The 18,728-nt window shown below is 46.8% G+C and overlaps 1 protein-coding gene across 1 annotated transcript; it reads right to left on the bottom strand.

Annotated features, from left to right (window-relative positions):
* Positions 1-5,099: 5,099 nt before the first annotated feature.
* On the bottom strand, positions 5,100-5,655 carry LOC101133285 (cytochrome c oxidase subunit 6A1, mitochondrial). The gene has a single exon (XM_019028909.4). It carries the CDS (start codon positions 5,634-5,636, stop codon positions 5,307-5,309), a length of 330 nt encoding a protein of 109 aa, XP_018884454.1. The 5' UTR covers positions 5,637-5,655; the 3' UTR covers positions 5,100-5,306.
* Positions 5,656-18,728: the final 13,073 nt, after the last annotated feature.

Below are 18,728 nucleotides of genomic sequence, written 5' to 3'. Positions count from 1 at the left end.
TGGAGCCTGTGACTTTATCAATGGCCAGTCCTCACTAGCCTGGCCCCCGGCCTGGCCCCTGACCTGTGGTTTTGCTCAGCAGTGCAGCGGTGGCGGCTTCCGAGAAGCCCCACCAAGACTTTCCTGTCAGGGCAACGCCAAGTTCCTCTTACCGAGGAAGGGGAAGTGGCGGAGTTTCTCCTAAGGCCTTTCAGTTTCTTTCTAAGAAGGTGGGTGTTCCAACCCCAGGGCCCTCAGCAGAGCCAAATGTTAAAGGAAGAGAAGTTGATCTTCGGGGGCTTCCTCACCCCAGTTCCAACCGAAGTTCCTTTGTTGGGGCCCACAGCGGACATTCCGAAAGAGGAAATGAGACACGTGCGTTCCACAGGCCCCTTCCCATGCCCCCTCCTTTCTCCCTTCTCCAGGGACAAACTCCTTGATACCCCCCCCCTCCACCAACACACACACTTAGGAAGTATGGCCTGCTACCCTTGGGGGCATCCCAGGTAGAAAACTTGCTTTTTCCACCTTCAAAGCTGAACTCTTCTGAGTCCGGCTTCCTCAGGACCCTGCGGAGTGACTAAAAATCTAACCCAGGGCTGGCCACGGTGGCTCACGTCTATAATCCCAGCACTTTAAGAAGCCAAGGCGGGAGGATCACTTGAGCCCAGGAGTTCAAGACCAGCCTGGACAACACAGTGAGACCTTGTCTCTTAAAAAAAAAAATTTTAAATTAGCCAGGCGTAGTGGTGTGCGCCTATAGTCCCAGCTACTAGGGTGTGGTGGGAGAATTGCTAGAACCCGGCAAGTCGACGCTGCAGTGAGCTGTGATCGCACCACTGCACTCCAGCCTGGGCAACAGAGCAAGACTCTGTCTCAAACAAAACAAAACAAAAAAACGACTAACCCAAACAAAGCGCTGACAGATGACACTGGCTTAATGCAGATTCCAGTCCAGGGGATATGCCCATATTAGAGGCCCACAGCTTTCTGAGGGGCAACAAACCATGGGCACCCAAAGAATTCCAAGCTCACCCTCTTCAGAAGACCCACTGGCTTGATGGCCAAGTGCATGTCCTGACGTTCTTGTAACAATAGCCACCATTGATTGTAAGTGCTTATTGCGCACCAGGTACTGGGCCAAGCATTTTACATTAATTTCCTCCTATAATCCCCACAGTGATGCCATGACAAAGATACAATCATGATCCCACAGTCAAGTAACCTGCTCGGCTCACATAGCCCATGAGCCCATTCTTCCTCGTAGGCCTCTTCTCAGAAAGATGGGGAAGGACGAGTATCAGACCTTGACAGGAGTTGGCTGGGAAGGTCTGGTCTCCAATTTCCCACGACTGTCAAAGCCAGCTGTGCCTCTCCCAGAGGTGAAGAGCCAGCCATCTAGTCGTGGCCATCTTGGCTGCACTAATGTGGCCGTGGCTGGGGCCTTCCCCAAGTCATTGGGAACTCTTGATGCCTTCTTTATTTTCCTCCCTGAGATGTTGTTTTAAGGTTTTTGCTTTGCTGAAGCATGTGTTATGGGGACAGCGAGGGGATTCCCCTAAACCGTGATGCTGTTCTGTTCAAAAACATTTGCCTGGAGGTCCACAGCTGTGTGACTCACGCTGTTGGGTGGCAGGAAAACTCACAGCTGCAGCGGGGAGGGGCCTGGCCCAAACGAAATGGGATACTTACAGGGTGGCCAGGTTTAGTAAATAAAAATGCAGGATGCCCAGTTACACTTGAATTTCAGATAAACAGCAACATTTAGGACACCTTCATGCTAAACAACTTATTTGTTATTTATCTAAAATTCAATTGTAACTGGACATCCTGCATTTTATCTGATAACCCTAGATACTCAGCACCTAGGACAAATCTCCAGCCTTCCCCCTGGCTTCAGCAGGGTGTTGCCGAGAGAAGACAACAAAACCTGGGAGAAGTCCACTGACCTGGGATGAAGACAAACCTGAGGGTCTCAGTGGTCTGAGGAGGGTGGATACACTCTGCTTCCAGGGTTCCCCTTGAGCAACTGCAAAATCTCAACCTCAGCCCAGGGCAGAGTTCCACATTCAAATTCCACAAAATGCAAGGATGCACCTGAAGGTCACCGCTTCATTCTCGGGGCTTCAGTTTTCTTATCTCTGTAATGGGAAGGACTTTTGGATTCTACGATGTCAAGTGACCCTCTTAGCCCTTAGCTTTTCTTGCATAGTGGAAAATCTGCTGGAAGCAAGTGAAGGTATGAGTGAGCTAGCCAAGGAGCAAGTGTAGAGAGGAGGAGGAGGAGGCCATCTTGGCTTGGAAATGGGCCGCCCCTCTTGCCCTACAGCACTGCACGGAGACTGGGCCATTGTACCTGGATGTTGGGTGGTTTGGAGGGCTCCCCTGGGTCAGGCACACCAGTGCATGCCTGGACTTCCTTAGAAGGGACCCTGGGCATGGACCACAGCTAGGTCCATGACTGAGGTGCCCCAGCCATGAGCAGTGGCAAAGGCCCATGGCAACACCTGAGCCACAGCAGGGAGGGGACCATCATTAGCTTCAAAAGTAGGGAAGTAAACTGTTAAGAGTGAAATTACTAAATGACTACAAAACGTTAACTCGACATTTGCAACTTAACTCCTATGGTTTATGTAAATTATATGTGATGCATGTGGATGCATTTGAATATATTTGACACGTGGAAGCATGTGGCCTCAAGAATAAGGATGCCTGGGCCTCTAGCGCACTTGGAAGACAGGCTGGGGATATGGAGACAGTGAATTTCCTGCAGGCCAGAAACCACATCCCTGGGTCTAGTAGCAGCAGGGTGGTGGTGAGGGAGTGAGCTAGAACCTCTAGGGTTAGAGATGGGGTCCGGTCTGGGAAGCAGGAAGACCCCTCTGATAGGAGTGTCAGACAGATGAAAGCAGGTCCCAAAAGGTCCCTGCAGAGGTGACTGGTGAGACCAGACAGAGCCTCAGAGCCAGGCTGCAGCTCTGCACGGGGACCTGGGGCCCCACCAGGAGCTGAGACCCGGGCTCTCCAGGCTCGTGGGATGGTGGGATTGCTTCTAGACCTCTGCTTGCTGGGAAGGCCAGGGTGCAAACCTGCAGCCTGCAGTGGAGGTGCCTGGGGGCTGGAGGTGCCCAAAGTCCCCATAACTGCCATCAGCTCTATACCTCAGAGGCACCACCAGAAAATGTCTTTGTTTTGGACAATGGACATTTTCTCAGTCTTATATGAAGTATACATTAAAAAGTGTCTTCAGGGCCAGGCATGGTGGCTCACACCTGTAATCCTAGCACTTTGGGAAGCCAAGGTGCGCGGATTGCCTGAGCTCAGGAGTTCGAGACCAGCCTGGGCAACAGGGTGAAACTTTGTCTCTACTAAAATACAAAAAATTAGCTGGGCGTGGAAGTGAAGTGAATCCCAACTACTCAGGAGGCTGAGGCAGGAAAATTGCTTGAACCCGGGAGATGGAGGTTGCAGTGAGCCGACATCGCGCCACTGCACTCCACCCTGGGTAAAAGAGCGAGACTCCGTCTCAAAAAAAAAAAATGTCTTTAGTAAACATGATGTCTTCATAACAAAGTATCATAGACTGGGTGGTTTAAACACAGAAGTTTATTTTCTCACAGTTCTGAAAGCTGGAAGTCCAGGAGCACAGTGTCATCAGGGCAGGTTTCTGAAGCCTCTCTTTTTGGCTGGGAGCCATCTTCTCTCTTTCTCTTCACGTGGTCTTTCCTCTGCACATGTCTCTCCTCATTTCCTCTTCTGATTGGATCAGGGCCCATCCTCATGACCTTATTTTACCTGAATTACCTTTTTAAACATCCTGTCTTTAAATGCAATCACATTCTGAGGTACTTGGGGTTAGGACTTCAATATAGGAGTTTTGGGGGCATAGAATTAAACTTGTAACACTTATGTTTTTTTTTGAGATGGGGTCTTGCTGTGTTGTCCAGGCTGCAGTGCCGTGGCACCATCATAGCTCACTGCAGCCTCAAACTCCTGGGCTCAAACCATCCTCCCACCTCAGCCTCCACAGTAGTTGAGAGTACAGGCACAAGCCACCACACCTGGCTAGCTTCAAAAGAATGTTTTAGAGAGGGGGTCTCACTATATTGCCCAGGCTGATCTCGAATTCCTAACCTCAAGTAATCCTCCTGCCCTCAAGTGATCCTCCTGCCTCAGCCTTCCAAAGTACTGAGATTACAGGTGTGAGCCACTGCACCCAGCTGGCCCCAGCCCACTTTTTAAGCTATGATGTAAGTACAAACAGTGGGCTGGCTTTGGAAGTGCAGATTGTACACTGGTCCCAAGATCAGCCTATGGAAATTCTGGTGCCTCCCATGCCTACTAGTTTTGATTAGAGGTAGTTTAGGGACACAGCCTGCACTCAGGATGTCCCCTCTGGACATGGCCACCACTGGCCAGCTGGACTGGGAGGGGGTCAGTGTTGTCACCAACATGATAGGACTTCTTAGAACAGGCCTGGCAGCTCTCTCTAACCAACGATGTATGTCTGGTAATCTTTGACTTTGAAAACTCTGTTCTCTTTAAAAACAAAGTTTCAAATTCTGTATCTGGAGCTACTATTTATAGAATCATCTAGGAATCCTTCACAAAAAAAGGAGACAAATTTGTGGCATTTGTGTTTTTACAAAGTAGCACATTTATTGTTGAAAAACACAGGTGAAAAAGAAGAAAACAAAATCAACAGTAATTGGACCTCCCAGAGATCAGTGTTAACATTTTGGTTTCTGTATCTATCTTCATCTCTCCCTGTGTTTTAATCTACATCTCAATCTACACTTATATAATTAAATTGACTTGAAAGATAAGATTACACGGTGCCATGTCATAACTTCTTATCAATTAGTATATCATGATCACTTCCCAGGGCATGGGATCATTTTCTAAGAGGCCATTTAAGACGGTGGCCGAGTACGAGAATGGCATAAGCTATTCAACAAATTTCCTATTGTTGAATAATTGGGTTGTTTTACCTTTTTCACAATATCAGATGAAGCTGTGATAACATCCTTTAAGCTAAATCTTTGCCATGATCATTTACTAAGGATAAATTCGTAGAAGCGAAACTTCTGAGTTAAAGACAAAGCATTATTTTATTTTATTTTATTTTATTTTTTAAGTTTAAGTTATTTATTTAAGCCATCTCCTGCCACAAGCAAAGGGATGGGAGACCAGTATACCAGTCATCATTTGATACAAGTAAAGAAGGTGAGCTTAAGGTCCCATATACTTTTTCTGGTCCATGTGCAGAGTAATGGTCCAAACCAGTGCTGTGGTCCCTGGTGCCCGGGTAGTGGTCCAGATTCTCTTTATTCATCTTCGTAGCCAGTTGGAAGTGGATTCACATGAGGGTTATGGAATAAAGTATGGTTACCATCTCCCCAGGGAAACGGCTTGGTCCTGATGCGGAGATGAGGGTAGGCGATGAACTCGGGTCTCTCGTGCTCTCCGTGGTGCGACTTCAGGTACACATTCAGCATGCTGACTGCCACCCCGGGGAGCGCGACGAAGAAGGTGAGGGTCTTCCACATGCGAGCTGAGCCCTCTTCGCCATGGGCGCCACTCGACATAGGCCGCCCCAGCTGTGGGCGGGACCGACCCAGCAGCCGAGAAACCGAGGACACACCAACTGCCGCCATTTTTGATCTGGACTGCCGCAGCGCCGCAAAGCATTATTTTAAAATGTTCAACTTTATTTACTTTTGAATAGATAATATATATGGTGTATATATACACATTACAAAATATATGTGTATTATCTCTATGCATATGTACATATATACCTCTGTGTGTGTATATATATATAATATAAAAATATATATTATATATAATATATATAAAATATATTTATATATTTTATATATATATATATATTCAGAGACAGGGTCTTGTTCTGTCGCCCAGGCTGGAGTGCAGTGGTGCAATTGTAGCTCACTGCAATTCAAACTCCTGGGCTTCAGTGATCCGCCTGCCTCAGTCTCCCAAGTAGCTGGGACTATAGGCATATGCCACTATGACAGGCTGCTTTGTTTGTTTTGTTTTGTTTTAATTTTTATTAGAAACGAGGTCTCTCTATGTTGCCCAGGCTGGAGTGCAGTGATGTTATCATAGCTCACTGCAACCTTGAACTCCTGGGGTCCAGTGATTCTCCTGCCTCAGCCTCCCCAGCAGCTGTGACTACAGGCACACATGCGACAACATCCAGTTAATTTTTGTATTTTTCATAGAGATGAGGTCTTGCTATGTTTCCCAGGCTGATTTCGAACTCTTGGCCTCAAGTGATCCTCCTGCTTCAGCCTCCCCAAATGCTGGGATTACAGGCATAAGCCACTGTGCCCAGCTATTTTTTTTTTTTTTCCACAAATGGTAGTTGCTATGGTTTGAATGTGTCCACCAAAGTTCATGTGTTGGAAACTCAATCTCCAATGCAACAGTGTTGGGAAGCGAGGCCTAATGAGAGGTGATTAGGTCCTGAGGGCAGAGCCAGGATAATGCAATTACTGTGGGAATGGGTTAGTTATTTTAAGAATGGGCATATTATAAAAGTGAGTCTGGGGCCGGGGGCAGTGGATCATGCCTGTAATCCCAGCACTTTGGGAGGCCGAGGTGGGCGGATCACGAGGTCAGGAGATCAAGACCATCCTGACTAACACAGTGAAACCCCATCTCTACTAAAAATACAAAAAAAACATTAGCCGGGCATGGTGGCACGTGCCTGTAATCCCAGCTACTCAGGAGGCTGAGGCAGGAGAATTGCTAGAACCCGGGAGGTGGAGGTTGCAGTGAGCTGAGATCACACCACTGCACTCCAGCCTGGGTGACAGAGCGAGATTCTGTCCCAAAAAAGAAAGAAAAAAGTGAGTCTGGCTCCCTTTTGCTCTCTTGCTCTTGCCCTTCCACTTTCTGCCATGGGATGATGCAGCACGAAGGCCGTCACCAGATGCCACCATCATGCTCTTGGATTTCCCAGCCTCCACATGCTCTTGGATTTCCCAGCCTCCAGAACTATGAGCCAAATACATGTATTTTCTTTATAAATTACCCAGTCTGTGGTATTCTGTTATAGCAACACAAAATGAACTAAGACAGCAGTATCCTCTGTACTATTCTGCACTTTGCATTTTTTCACTTAAGAAATTATCTTGTAGAGTTTTCCAAGTCAGTACTACATAATATTTTATTATATGCATCTACCATAATATATTTAAGTAGTCCCCTGTTGGATAGACGTAGTCCCTTATTGATGGTTACGTATTAGTTATATATGACTGTATAACATATTATCCAGAAGTTCAGTGGCTTAGAAAAACAATAAAAAATTATTGTCTCATACAGTTTTTTGCTGGTCAGAAATTTGAGAAGGATTCATCTGGGCAGTGCTCACTTGGGGTCTTTCATGTGGCTGTAGTCAGATGCAAATTGAGGCTGAAGGTATCTGAAGGCTCAACTGGGACTAGAAGATCTACTTCTTTCTTTCTAAAAAAATTTATTATTACTGTTTTTGGAGATGAGGTCTTAGTATGTTGCTCAGGCTAGTCTCGAACTGGGCTCAAGTGATCCTCCCACCTCAGCCTCCTAAGTAGCTGGGACCACAGGTGTGTGCCACCAGGCCTAGCTAATTTTTCAATTTTTTGTAGCAATAGGAGTCTCACTGTTTTTCTCAGGCTGGTTTCAAACTCCTGGGCTCAAGCAATCCCCTACCTTGGCCTCTCAAAGTGCTGGGATTATAGGCATGAGCCACCATACTGGGCTCAAGAAAATCTATGTCTAGAGTTACTCACTCATACAGCTGGAAAGCTGGTGCTGGCTGTAGGTGGGGGCCTCAGTTCCTCTCTGCATGGATCTCTCCACAGAGCTGCTCGAGTGTCCTCTGGAAGCTGTCCAGGAAGCTGAGGCAGAAGCTGTGATGCCTTTTATAACCGAGCCTTGGAAGCCACACACCTTTGCTTCCACTACATTCTATTGGTTATGGCAACTACAAAGGTTTGCCCAGGTTCAAGCAGAGGGAATTGACCCTACCTCTCAAAGGAGGATGCTAACATCGCATTACAAGAAGAGCATGGGAAATGGGATATATCAGTGCTTCCATCTTTAGAAAATACAGTCTGCCATAGGTTATTTCCAATATTTTGCTATTACCATATGTTAGTAAGTAGATTTTAAAGACTTTCTATATGTATTGCCAAATCTCCTTTAGAAAGTTGTACTAATTTAGATTCCAACCCCTGGTGATTGAGAAAGTCAATTTCTCCGTATCCTTACTAGCACTAAGTTTATCTTTTAATTAAAAATCTCTGCCAATTTGATATGCAAGAAATGGTATGTCATTGTTTTAAGAAAATTCCTTCTAAGAAAGCATAAGAGCTAAATTTGAGTAGCAGTATCTATATTAGTTTGCTAGTTTAGTTGCTATATTAGTTTCTGCCATAAGAAAATACCACAAACTGGGTCGCTTAAACAACAGAAATTTATTGTCTCATAGTTCTGGAGGCTGCAAGTCTAAGATCAAAGTATCACAGGTTTTTTTCTCCTGAGGCCTCTTTCCTTGACTTGCAGATGGCCGCCTTCTCACTGCTGCCTTTCCTCTGCACACGCATCCCTGATGTCTCTTCTTTTTCTTTTTTTTTCTTTTTTTTAAGACAGAGTTTCACTCTTGTTGTCCAGGCTGGAGTGCAGTGGCACGATCTCAGCTCACTGCAACCTCCACTTCTGGGTTCAAGTGATTCTCCTGCCTCAGCCTCCTGAGTAGCTGGGATTACAGGTGCCCACAACCACGCCCAGCTAATTTTTGTATTTTTAGTAGAGACAGGGTTTCACCATGTTGGCCAGTCTGGTCACAAACTCCTGACCTCAGGCGATCCTCCCGCCTTAGCCTCCCAAATTGCTGGGATTACAGGCGTGAGCCACCATACCCGGCCTGTCTCTTCTTTTACTTATGATACCAGTCACGTTGGATTAAGGCCCTTATGACCTCCTTTAATCTTAATTACCTCTTTAAAGGTCCTATCTCCAAATATAATCACATTGGGGGCTAGGGCTTCATCATATAAATTTTGGGGGGACACAGTTCAGTCTATAACAGCACCTTTATTGATTTGCTGAGTAATCTTGGGACAGCCACATATCTCTCTGAGCCTCAGTTTTCTTATCTGTTTAATGGAGAGATACCACATTTCCTTTTCCTCTTTCTCAATGGGTTGTCATGACAAATTAGATAGAACCTGTGGAGCTGAGCGTGGTGGCTCATGCCTGTAATCCTAGCACTTTTCAAGGCCGAAGCAAGTGGATTGCTTGAGCCCAGGAATTTGAGAACAGCCTGGGCAACATGGTGCAATCCCATCTCTACAAAAAATTTAAAAAATTAGCCAGTCATGGCCGGGCGCGGTGGCTCACGCCTGTAATCCCAGCACTTTGGGAGGCCGAGGCAGGTGGATCACTAGATAAGGAGATCGAGACCATCCTGGCTAACACGGTGAAACCCCGTCTCTACTAAAAAAATACAAAAAAAAAAAAAAATTAGCCAGGCGCAGTGGCGGGCGCCTGTAGTCCCAGCTACTCAGGAGGTTGAGGCAGGAGAAAGACGTGAACCCGGGAGGCGGAGCTTGCAGTGAGCCGAGATTGTGCCACTGCACTCCAGCCTGGGCGAAAGAGAGAGACTCCATCTCAAAACAAACAAACAAACAAAAATTACCCACGCATGGTGGCATGTTTCTGTGGTCCCAGCTACTCAGGAGACTGAGGTGGAAGGATTACTTGATCCCAGAGGGTCAAGGCTTCAGTGAGCCACGATCATGCCAGTATACTCCAGCCTGGGCTGCAGAGCAAGACCCTGCCTCAGAAAAATAAAAGGAACATGTGAAAGGGTTCTGGAGAATATAATTATTAACACATAAAATCTTCCAATTTAGGTCTCAATTCTGAGTTTGCACAACATGAGATACCCTTTGTTGACCTGAGTGGTACGCTGATAGTGTAGATGGATGTATCAGTTATGTAATGCTGTGTAACAAACCATCCCTAAACTTAGTGACTTAGAACAGCTGTTTATTATTCTTGCAATTCTGTGGGTTGGCTAGATGGTTCCTCTGCTGTTTTCATTCACACAGCAACAGTCTGCTAATGGCTTTGCTGGGTTAGGTGGTCTAGACTGGCTGGGGTGCCTGGGCCTCTCTATTCCTGTGGTCTTTCAGGCCAGGTTCCTCACGTAATTATGAAAGCACTCCAAAAGCACAAAAGCAGAAGCCCAGCCTCAGAAGCTGCCCAGCATCACTTTTTTTTTTTTTTTTGAGATGGAGTCTCACTCTGTCACCAAGGCTGGAGTGCAATGGCGTGATCATAGCTTACTGCAACCTTGGCCCCCTGGGCTCAAGTGATCCTCCCACCTCAGCCTCCAGAGTAGCTGGGACTACAGGTGCATACCACCATGCCTGGCTAAATTAAAAAAAATTTTTTTTGTAGAGACTGGGTTTTACCATTTCCCAGGCTGATCTCAAACTCTTGGCCTCAAGCGATCCACCCACCTCTGCCTCCCAAAGTGCTGGGATTTCAGGCATTAGCCACCATGCCCGGCCTGCTCAGCATCACTTCTGCCACATCCTATTGGTCACAGCAAGTCACAAGACCAACTCAGATTCAAGGGGTAGTGAAATAGATTCCACCTTGTGGTAGTGGAAGCAACAAAGTTACATTGCAAAAGAGCATGGACACAGGGAACTTGATTCTGTTTGGGGCTATTATTGTTACAATTCTCCATGCGGACCCTTTGCAAAGCCCATATGTATCTGTTCCCATACTGAGTCAGCGTGCCCCACACACTCTCCCAGAGACTAGTGGACTTTGCCCTGCCCTTATTCTTTTTTTTTTTTTTTTTTTGAGATGGAGTCTCGCTCTGTCGCCCAGGCTGGGGTGCAGTGGTGCAGTCTCGGCTCCCTGCAACCTCCGCCTCCTGGGTTCAAGCAATTCTACTGCCTCAGCCTCCTGAGTAGCTGGGACTACAGGCATGTGCCACCACGCCCGGCTAATTTTTGTATTTTTAGTAGAGACGAGGTTTCACCATGTTGCCCTGTTGGCCAGGCTGGTCTCGAACTCTTGCCCTCGTGATCTGCCCGCCTCGGCCTCCCAAAGTGCTAGGATTACAGGTGTGAGCCACTGCGCTCGGCCAGACTTTGCCCTTATTCTTGGCGATGATCCAGTGTCTCCCAACTTGCACCTAAGCCCATTCTCAGCCAATCCAGCTCCAGAGCCCTGCCCACTGGCTGTGGCTCTGGTTTGGGGCTCTGTTTATACCCTCTGGCCTTGCTGATGTACCTGGGAATTTGAATTTGCATCATCCTGCTAGCCTTCCCACTCCTAACTAGCCCCTACTCTGTTTCATGGAACTCAGCCCAGCCCAACTCTCTCAGCTGCCTTCTGGCAGGGCCAGACCTGCTCTTCCCAAGAAGTTCACACAACACCAGTGGGTTCTCTTGACCAATTTCCCAGGAAAACTGCTTAATACATCTAAAAGGGCAAAATAGTTCTTTCCACTTTGATTCACCTCAACCTAATAAGCTCCAATAATTCAGGCCTTTGAGAAATTCCACAATTTATGCTTCAAATTTCAGTCACATTTTTGTGTGTGTCTTACACATGTTCTTTAGAGCTCATGAGTTATTGCTAATATAAATCCGTGTGGTTATTATTGATAAGAGCTATAAAGGAAGAGGTAATATCAAGACGGCAGAATCTCACAGCACGGTTTATTGGGAGGGCTGCTGAAAAGTTAACATGAATCACGTCTTCCTAATTGAACTGCATTTTCTGATGTAGCAGCAGGGCTTGCTGCCTAAGGACCTTCAGAGGGCTGTAAAGCCAAGCATCATTGAAGTGTTTGGTAATGAAGGTTTCAATTTTAATAAACCAACTCTTTTGTAAGGGGCACTTTTTGGTAAATATATTAATTTGCTAATTATTGAAATGATTCTAGCATTGTAAGTTGATAAATAAAAAGCACACAATTGACTAGTATGTATCTTTTGTGTAAAAAGGTGAGAAAATTAATATAGTATAATATGATATAATATATAAAGTGTATCTCCTTTCTTTCTCCTTTTACTTTGTTAAGTAAAAAGTACACAATTGACTAGTATGTATCTTTTGTGTAAAAAGGTGAGAAAATTAATATAGTATAATATGATATGATATAATATATAAAGTGTGTTTATCTCCTTTCTTTGGAAGCGTCTGCAAGAAACCAGTAATATTTTCTCATGGGAGAAAAAATGCGTGTCTGAGGCTGGACGCAGTGGCTCACACCTGTAATCTCAACACTTCGGGAGGCTGAGTTGAGCAGATGGGTTGAGCCCAGGAGTTCGAGACTAGCCTGGACAACATGGTGAGACTCTGCATCTACAAAAAATACAAACAATTAGCCAGGTACAGCCGAGTGTGCCTGTAGTCCCAGCTATTCAGGAGGTTGAGGTGGGAGGATCACTTGAGCTGGGGAGATTAAGGCTGTAGTGAGCCGTGATTGTGTCACTGCACTCCAGCTTGGGTGACAGAGCAAGGCCCTGTCTCTCCTCCACCCCTCCAAAAAATGGGTCTCTGGCAGCAGGATGGGAGGGAGATTTTCTAGTTTACCTTTTGTACTTTTTGAATTGTACCATGTGAATGTATTGCCTATCCAAAATTAAATCACTACTGCGGGGTGGGTACTGACTGGGAGGGGGCACAAGGGAGCCCTCCGGGGCCCTGGACGTCTTCTGAGCCTTCATTCTGGATCTTGATGGTTATGTGGGTGAACACACATGAAAAGTCATCAATCCATACACTTAAGTTCTATGCACTTTATTTTAAATTATGCTTCAAAAAAAGTGATGTATTCTAATGACATGATAAAATACAGTCAGCCCTCCATATCTGTGGGCTCCATATCCACGGATTTAACCAACCATGAATCAAAAATATTTTTTAAAATGGGTGTTTGCATCTGTACTGAATACATATAGACTTTAAAAAGAATCATTATTCTTCCAGCCTGAGGAACATGGCAAAACCCCATCTCTACCAAAAATACAAAAAAATTAGCTGAGTGTGGTGGCATGTGCCTGTAGTCCCAGCTACTCAGGAGACTGAGGTGGGAGAATTACTTGAGCCTGGAAGATGGAGACTGCAGTGAGCCGAGATTAGGCCACTGCACTTCAACCTGGGTGATGGTGTGAGACCCTGTCTCAAAAAAAAAAAATCATTGTTCTCTAAACAATATAGCCTAACAACTATTTACATATACATATGCTTTTTTTTTTTTTTTGAGACAGTCTCACTATTGTCACCCAGGCTGGAGTGCAATGGTGTGATCTTGGCTCACTGAAACTTCTGCCTCCCAGGTTCAAGTGATTCTCCTACCTCAGCCTCTTGAGTAGCTGTGATTACAGGTGCCTGCCACCACGCCCGGCTATTTTTTTTTTTTTTTGAGATGGCGTCTTGCTCTGTCACCCAGCCTGGAGTGCAGTGGCGTGATCTCAGCTCACTGCAACCTCCCCGTCTTGGGTTCAAGCCATTCTCCTGCCTCAGCTTCCCCAGTAGCTAGGATTACAGGAGTGCACCACCACACCGAGCTAATTTTTGTATTTTTAGTAGAGACGGGGATTCGCCATGTTGGCCAGGCTGGTCTCAAACTCCTGACCTCAGGTGGTCCGCCCACCTCGGCCTCCCAAAATGCTAGGATTACAGGTGTGAGCCACCATGCCCAGCCTATTTACATATTTTTTACAGTATATTAGACATTATAAATAATCTAGAGATGATTTAAAGCAGCAATCTCCAAACTTTTTGACACCAGGGACTGGTTTTGTGGAAGACAATTTTTCCATGGACAGGGGCATAAAACTGTTCCACCTCAGATCATCAGGTGTTATAGTCTCATAAAGAGCGCGCAGCCTAGACCCCTCGAATGCTCAGTTTGCAATAGGGTTTGCGCGCCTCTGAGAATCTAATGCCGCTGCTGATCTGACAGGAGGGGGAGCTCATACGGTCATGCTAGCTTGCCAGATGCTTGCCTCCTGCTGTGTGGCTCTGTTCCTGACAGGTATAGGCTGGTACTGGTCCACGGTCTGGGGTTTGGGGACCCCCCCCCCGATTTAAAGTATGTGGAAGGATGGGCATAGGTTACATGCAAATATGGTACCATTTTATATCAGGGACTTGAGCATCTGAAGATTTTGGTATCTGCGGTGGAGGGGGGGCGGTTCCCAGAACCAATCTCCCATGGATAGCAAGGGATTATTGTATATTAAAATAATTTTATTTATTTATGTATTTATGAGTTTATTTATTTTACTTTAAGTTCCGGGATACATGTGCAGAGTGTGCAGGTTTGTTACGTAGGTATGCATGTGCCATGGTGGTTTGCTGCACCTATCAACCCGTCATCTAGGTTTTAAGCCCTGTATACATTAGCTATTTGTCCTAATGCTCTCCCTCCCCTTACCCACACCCCCCCCCCAGAATAATTTTAAAAATAAAGTCAGACCAGGATATATTGCCTTGCTCCACAAAAATAAATATGTTTCTAAAAAGTTTACTCAAGCCTGTTTCTAGAAAGTGAAGCATAACTTCCAACTGGCTTTCATTAAAACGTCTAAGATGTATTCACATACTGACTCCATTCAAGGAGTGGCAGTACTGGTATTGGTCTGAGCACTAGGAGCCTGCTGGGGTGAACCCACCCACTCTCTGAGTCTGGGCTTGATGATGGAAAGAGAAAAGGAGAGGTGAATTGAGTCTCCTTGAAAGACTTGAGAAATTAGAGCCAGGCACGGTGGCTCACGCTTGTAATCCCAGCACTTTGGGAGGCCAAGGCGGGAGGATCACCTGAGCTCAGGAGTTCGAGACCAGGCTGGCCAACATGGTGAGACCCCCGTCTCTACAAAAACACAAAAATTAGCTGGGCGTGGTGGCATGCGCCTGTAATCCCAGCTACCTGGGAGGCTGAGGTGGAAGAATCACTTGAACCTAGGAGGCAGAGGTTGCAGTGAGCCGAGACTGTGCCATTGCACTCCAGCCTGGGCGACAGAGCGAGACTCCATCTCAAAAAAAAAAAAAAAAAAAAAAAATCAGAGAAATTAGAGCCCAGCAGAGAACACAGGAAGAGAAGTCAACACTGCCTTATCGCCTCTGCATCTGGGAGCTTGCTGGGCACTGTGCATGCTGGTACAACAGAAGCAGACAAAGAATTCTTCTGAGAGGCAAGAGAGGAAATCAAAATTGGAAAACAGAACTATATACTAATAATCCACTCATTTGCTGAGCACTTTACCATTTTCTTTTCTTTCTTTCTTTTTTTCTTTTCTTTTTTTTTTTTTTTAAATTTTTGAGATGGAGTCTTGCTCTGTCGCCCAGGCTGGAGTGCAGTGGCATGATCTTGGCTCACTGCAAACTCTGCCTCCCCAGTTCAAGTGATTCTCCTGCCTCAAACTCCTAAATAGCTGGGATTACAGGCATGCACCAGCCTGGCTAATTTTTGTATATTTAGTAGAGAAGGGGTTTCGCCATGTTAGCCGGGCTGGTCTCAAATTTCTGGCCTCAAGTGATCTGCCTGCCTCAGCCTCCCAAAGTGCTGAGATTACAGGCATGAGCCACCGCGTCCAACCCACTTTCCCATTTTCAATATCCTTTTACGCCTGTTACATAATTTGACTTTGAAATCACCCTATGAATGGATGGGGTGCATGTTCATCGTCCCACCTTGTGAATGAGGAAGGAAGCTGAGACCTAGACAGCAAAGTCACAGGAGGTGACAGAGCCTGTATTCAAACCCATGTTTTACAATTCTAAGTCTGATGTGCTCATTGCTGCTTTCCAGAGAGGTCTCGGATCATCTAGACTGAGCTCTGGCTTCCCTATTTACCAGTTGTGTGATTTTGGGCAAGTTGCTGAACCTCTCTGTGCCTCTCTTTTCTCATTCTGTACAATGGAGCTGGTATAAGGATTACATGAGCCAATAAAAAGAAAGCACATGGTAAGTGCTCATCAAAAATTAACTTTTGTTTTTATTCCTAGAAAAAAAGAAAGTGAGACATGATAATGGCAAAGATGAGAAATCTGAGAATCATAGAGAGAAGAGGGTGAGAAGAACAGTTCAGAGATGGAAATGGCTCTAGCATGTCAGTGCTCAGCTCCCCCAGGCAGTAAGAGCGGGAATACGGTGGCCAGGCAGAGGCCAGGGCAGGCCAGCAGTACCAGTAGGAAGATGCCCTCACCCCTACCTTGGCCTTCAACCTGAAGCAGCTCAGTGTTTCCCTAGGCCCAAATCTAGCTGGCAGCCAGCCCAGGACAGAGAGTGAGGACAGGAGTGGGGAAAAGAGATGGATAAGGCATCTTGGCCACCCTCGAGGAGCTTGTGGTCTGGTTGTAAGATCGAGACAGGGCTATGTGAGCTAAGATGGCTTCCCTCAGTCTCCCCAGAATGCCAGGCTCCCTGTCCAGTGAGGTGCTGGTAAAAATGGAACAACTAGCTCTTTGTTGGGGGATGACAGGTCAGAGGGGCTGATATGCCAATTTTCATGTTCGCCAATTTCCATGGTGTAAATACTCTTATTGTGGCCATCTTCAAAAAGAAGCAGGTCCTGGCATCAAGCCATGAGGGCAGGACAGGCAGTAAGGTGAGGACAAAGGTGTGGGGTCACAGTCAGAGGTTGGAGACCTGCGTCCCGGTCCCTGAGAGAGTGCACAGGAATGCTACGTGCCTTGGACACATCATTTTACCTCTTTGACCACCAGTCACCTCAAGGAAGAAAATGAAAATGTACCGTGTTGGAGGGTGGGCAGAGCTGGCGTGAATCCAGGCCAGAGGGTATTTTTCAAGCACTTGCTACGTGCTAAGCCCTGGGATACAGAGACGAATAACAGAGCGTCATGCTGGGGAAGTGGGCAGATGTGAAAGTCCCATGACCTCATGGACATAGTGGTGGCGATGATTAGTAAGTACGAGGTGATGGCCTTGTTGTGTCTGAGTCACACAATTCATTCTGTCAGTCCCCACATCTTTTGTTTTGTTTTGTTTTGTTTTGTTTGAGACAGAGTCTCACTCTGTCACTGAGGCTGGAGTGCAGTGGTGCCATCTCGGCTCACTGCAATCTCCACCTCCCAGGTTCAAGCGATTCTCCTGCCTCAGCCTCCCAAGTAGCTGGTACTACAGGCGCATGCCACCGTGTCCAGCTAATTTTTGTATTTTTTGGTAGTGACAGGGTTTCACCATGTTGCCCAGGATGGTCTCAAACTCCTGATCTCATGTGATCTGCCCGCCTCAGCCTCCCAAAGTGCTGGGATTACAGTTGTGAGCCACCACTCCCAGCCAGTCCCCAGATTTTTATTGAGGACTGGCTGTGGGCCAGGCACTGGGAAACGGCAGTGAACAAAAGACCAACTCTCTGCCCTCCAAAAATAGAGACAGGACACTAATCTAAGAAACATAAAATAGAAGCCGGGTGTGGTGGCTCACACCTGTAATCCCAGCACTTTGGGAGGCCGAGGCGTGCGGATTACGAGGTCAGGAGATCGAGACCACGGTGAAACCCTGTCTCTACTAAAAACACAAAAAAATTAGCCCAGCGCAGTGGCGGGCGCCTGTAGTCTCAGCTACTCAGGAGGCTGAGGCAGGAGAATGGCATGGACCCGGGAGGCGGAGCTTGCCACTCGCACCACTGCACTCCAGCCTGGGTGACAGAGCGAGACTCCGTCTGAAAAAAAAAAAAAAAGAAACAAAATAGATAAAATGATTTTTATTATGTGAAGCAGAGTCAGGGGCAGAGTTGCCAGGAGCACTACGTGAGGCAGGTGGACAAGGAAGCCTGTCCGAGGGCCAATGAGGCAGAGACTGGAGAGAAGTGAGGGAGTGCATCAGGCGGATTTCTGGAGGAACAGCATCCAGGCTGAACGAGCAGCAGGTGCAAGAGTCCTGAGGTGGAAGTGTGCTGAGGGAGGGAGATGAGATGGGGCAAGGGAAGGGGGAACTGTGAGAGGCAGCCAGGGGTCATCCCAAAGGGCCTGGTGGAGCACAAGGAGGGAGACATTAGATGGGCTTCTAACCCCATGCTACTGGAGGGCTGGGAGCTGAAAACTAGCTCAGCTTTCACATTTGAAAGAATCTGTGTGAAGACGCCAGAGGACAAGTGTGGGAGCAGGAAGGGCAGGCGGGAAGCTCTAGCAATCACCCCCAGAGATATCACAGTGGCCGGGCCAAGTGACAGCATGTGAGGGGTGTGAGGTGTGAGGACGGGCTCTGTTCGCAGTATATCCTGAAGGTAGAAGCAACCAGGCTTGCGGCCAGAACAAATGGTCCCAGGAAAGCAGAAACGTCCATGAAGAGCATAGCTAGTAACAAGTCCCAGCCAGCGAGCTCCGTCTGTGGGCTAGGAGCTTTCCCTGAATTATCTCACTTGGTTTTCACACCAAATCCTGCAAGGAGGCACTGCTTGTCAAGTTACAATGAATACATGGAGGCTCAAGAGGTTGGGTGATATCCCCAAGACCCTATGTCAAGCCTTCAACAGAACTGGAATTTGAGCTTTTCAGGCTATCAAGGGGGTGCCCTTTGCATGATATCAGCTGCCCCTGAGATTTGGAAAGTAGTAGTATATTACCTTGCCAGGCGTGGTGGCTCACACCTGTAATCCCAGCACTTTGGGAGGCCAAGGCAGGTGGATCACCTGAGGTCAGGAGTTTGAGACCAGCCTGGCCAACATGGTGAAACC

The sequence above is a fragment of the Gorilla gorilla genome, chromosome 5 (assembly GCF_029281585.2).
Source record: "Gorilla gorilla gorilla isolate KB3781 chromosome 5, NHGRI_mGorGor1-v2.1_pri, whole genome shotgun sequence".
NCBI classification, from domain to species: domain Eukaryota; kingdom Metazoa; phylum Chordata; class Mammalia; order Primates; family Hominidae; genus Gorilla; species Gorilla gorilla.
The sequence above is the reverse complement of the archived record's forward strand: the minus strand, read 5'-3'. Positions and strand labels throughout refer to the sequence as shown.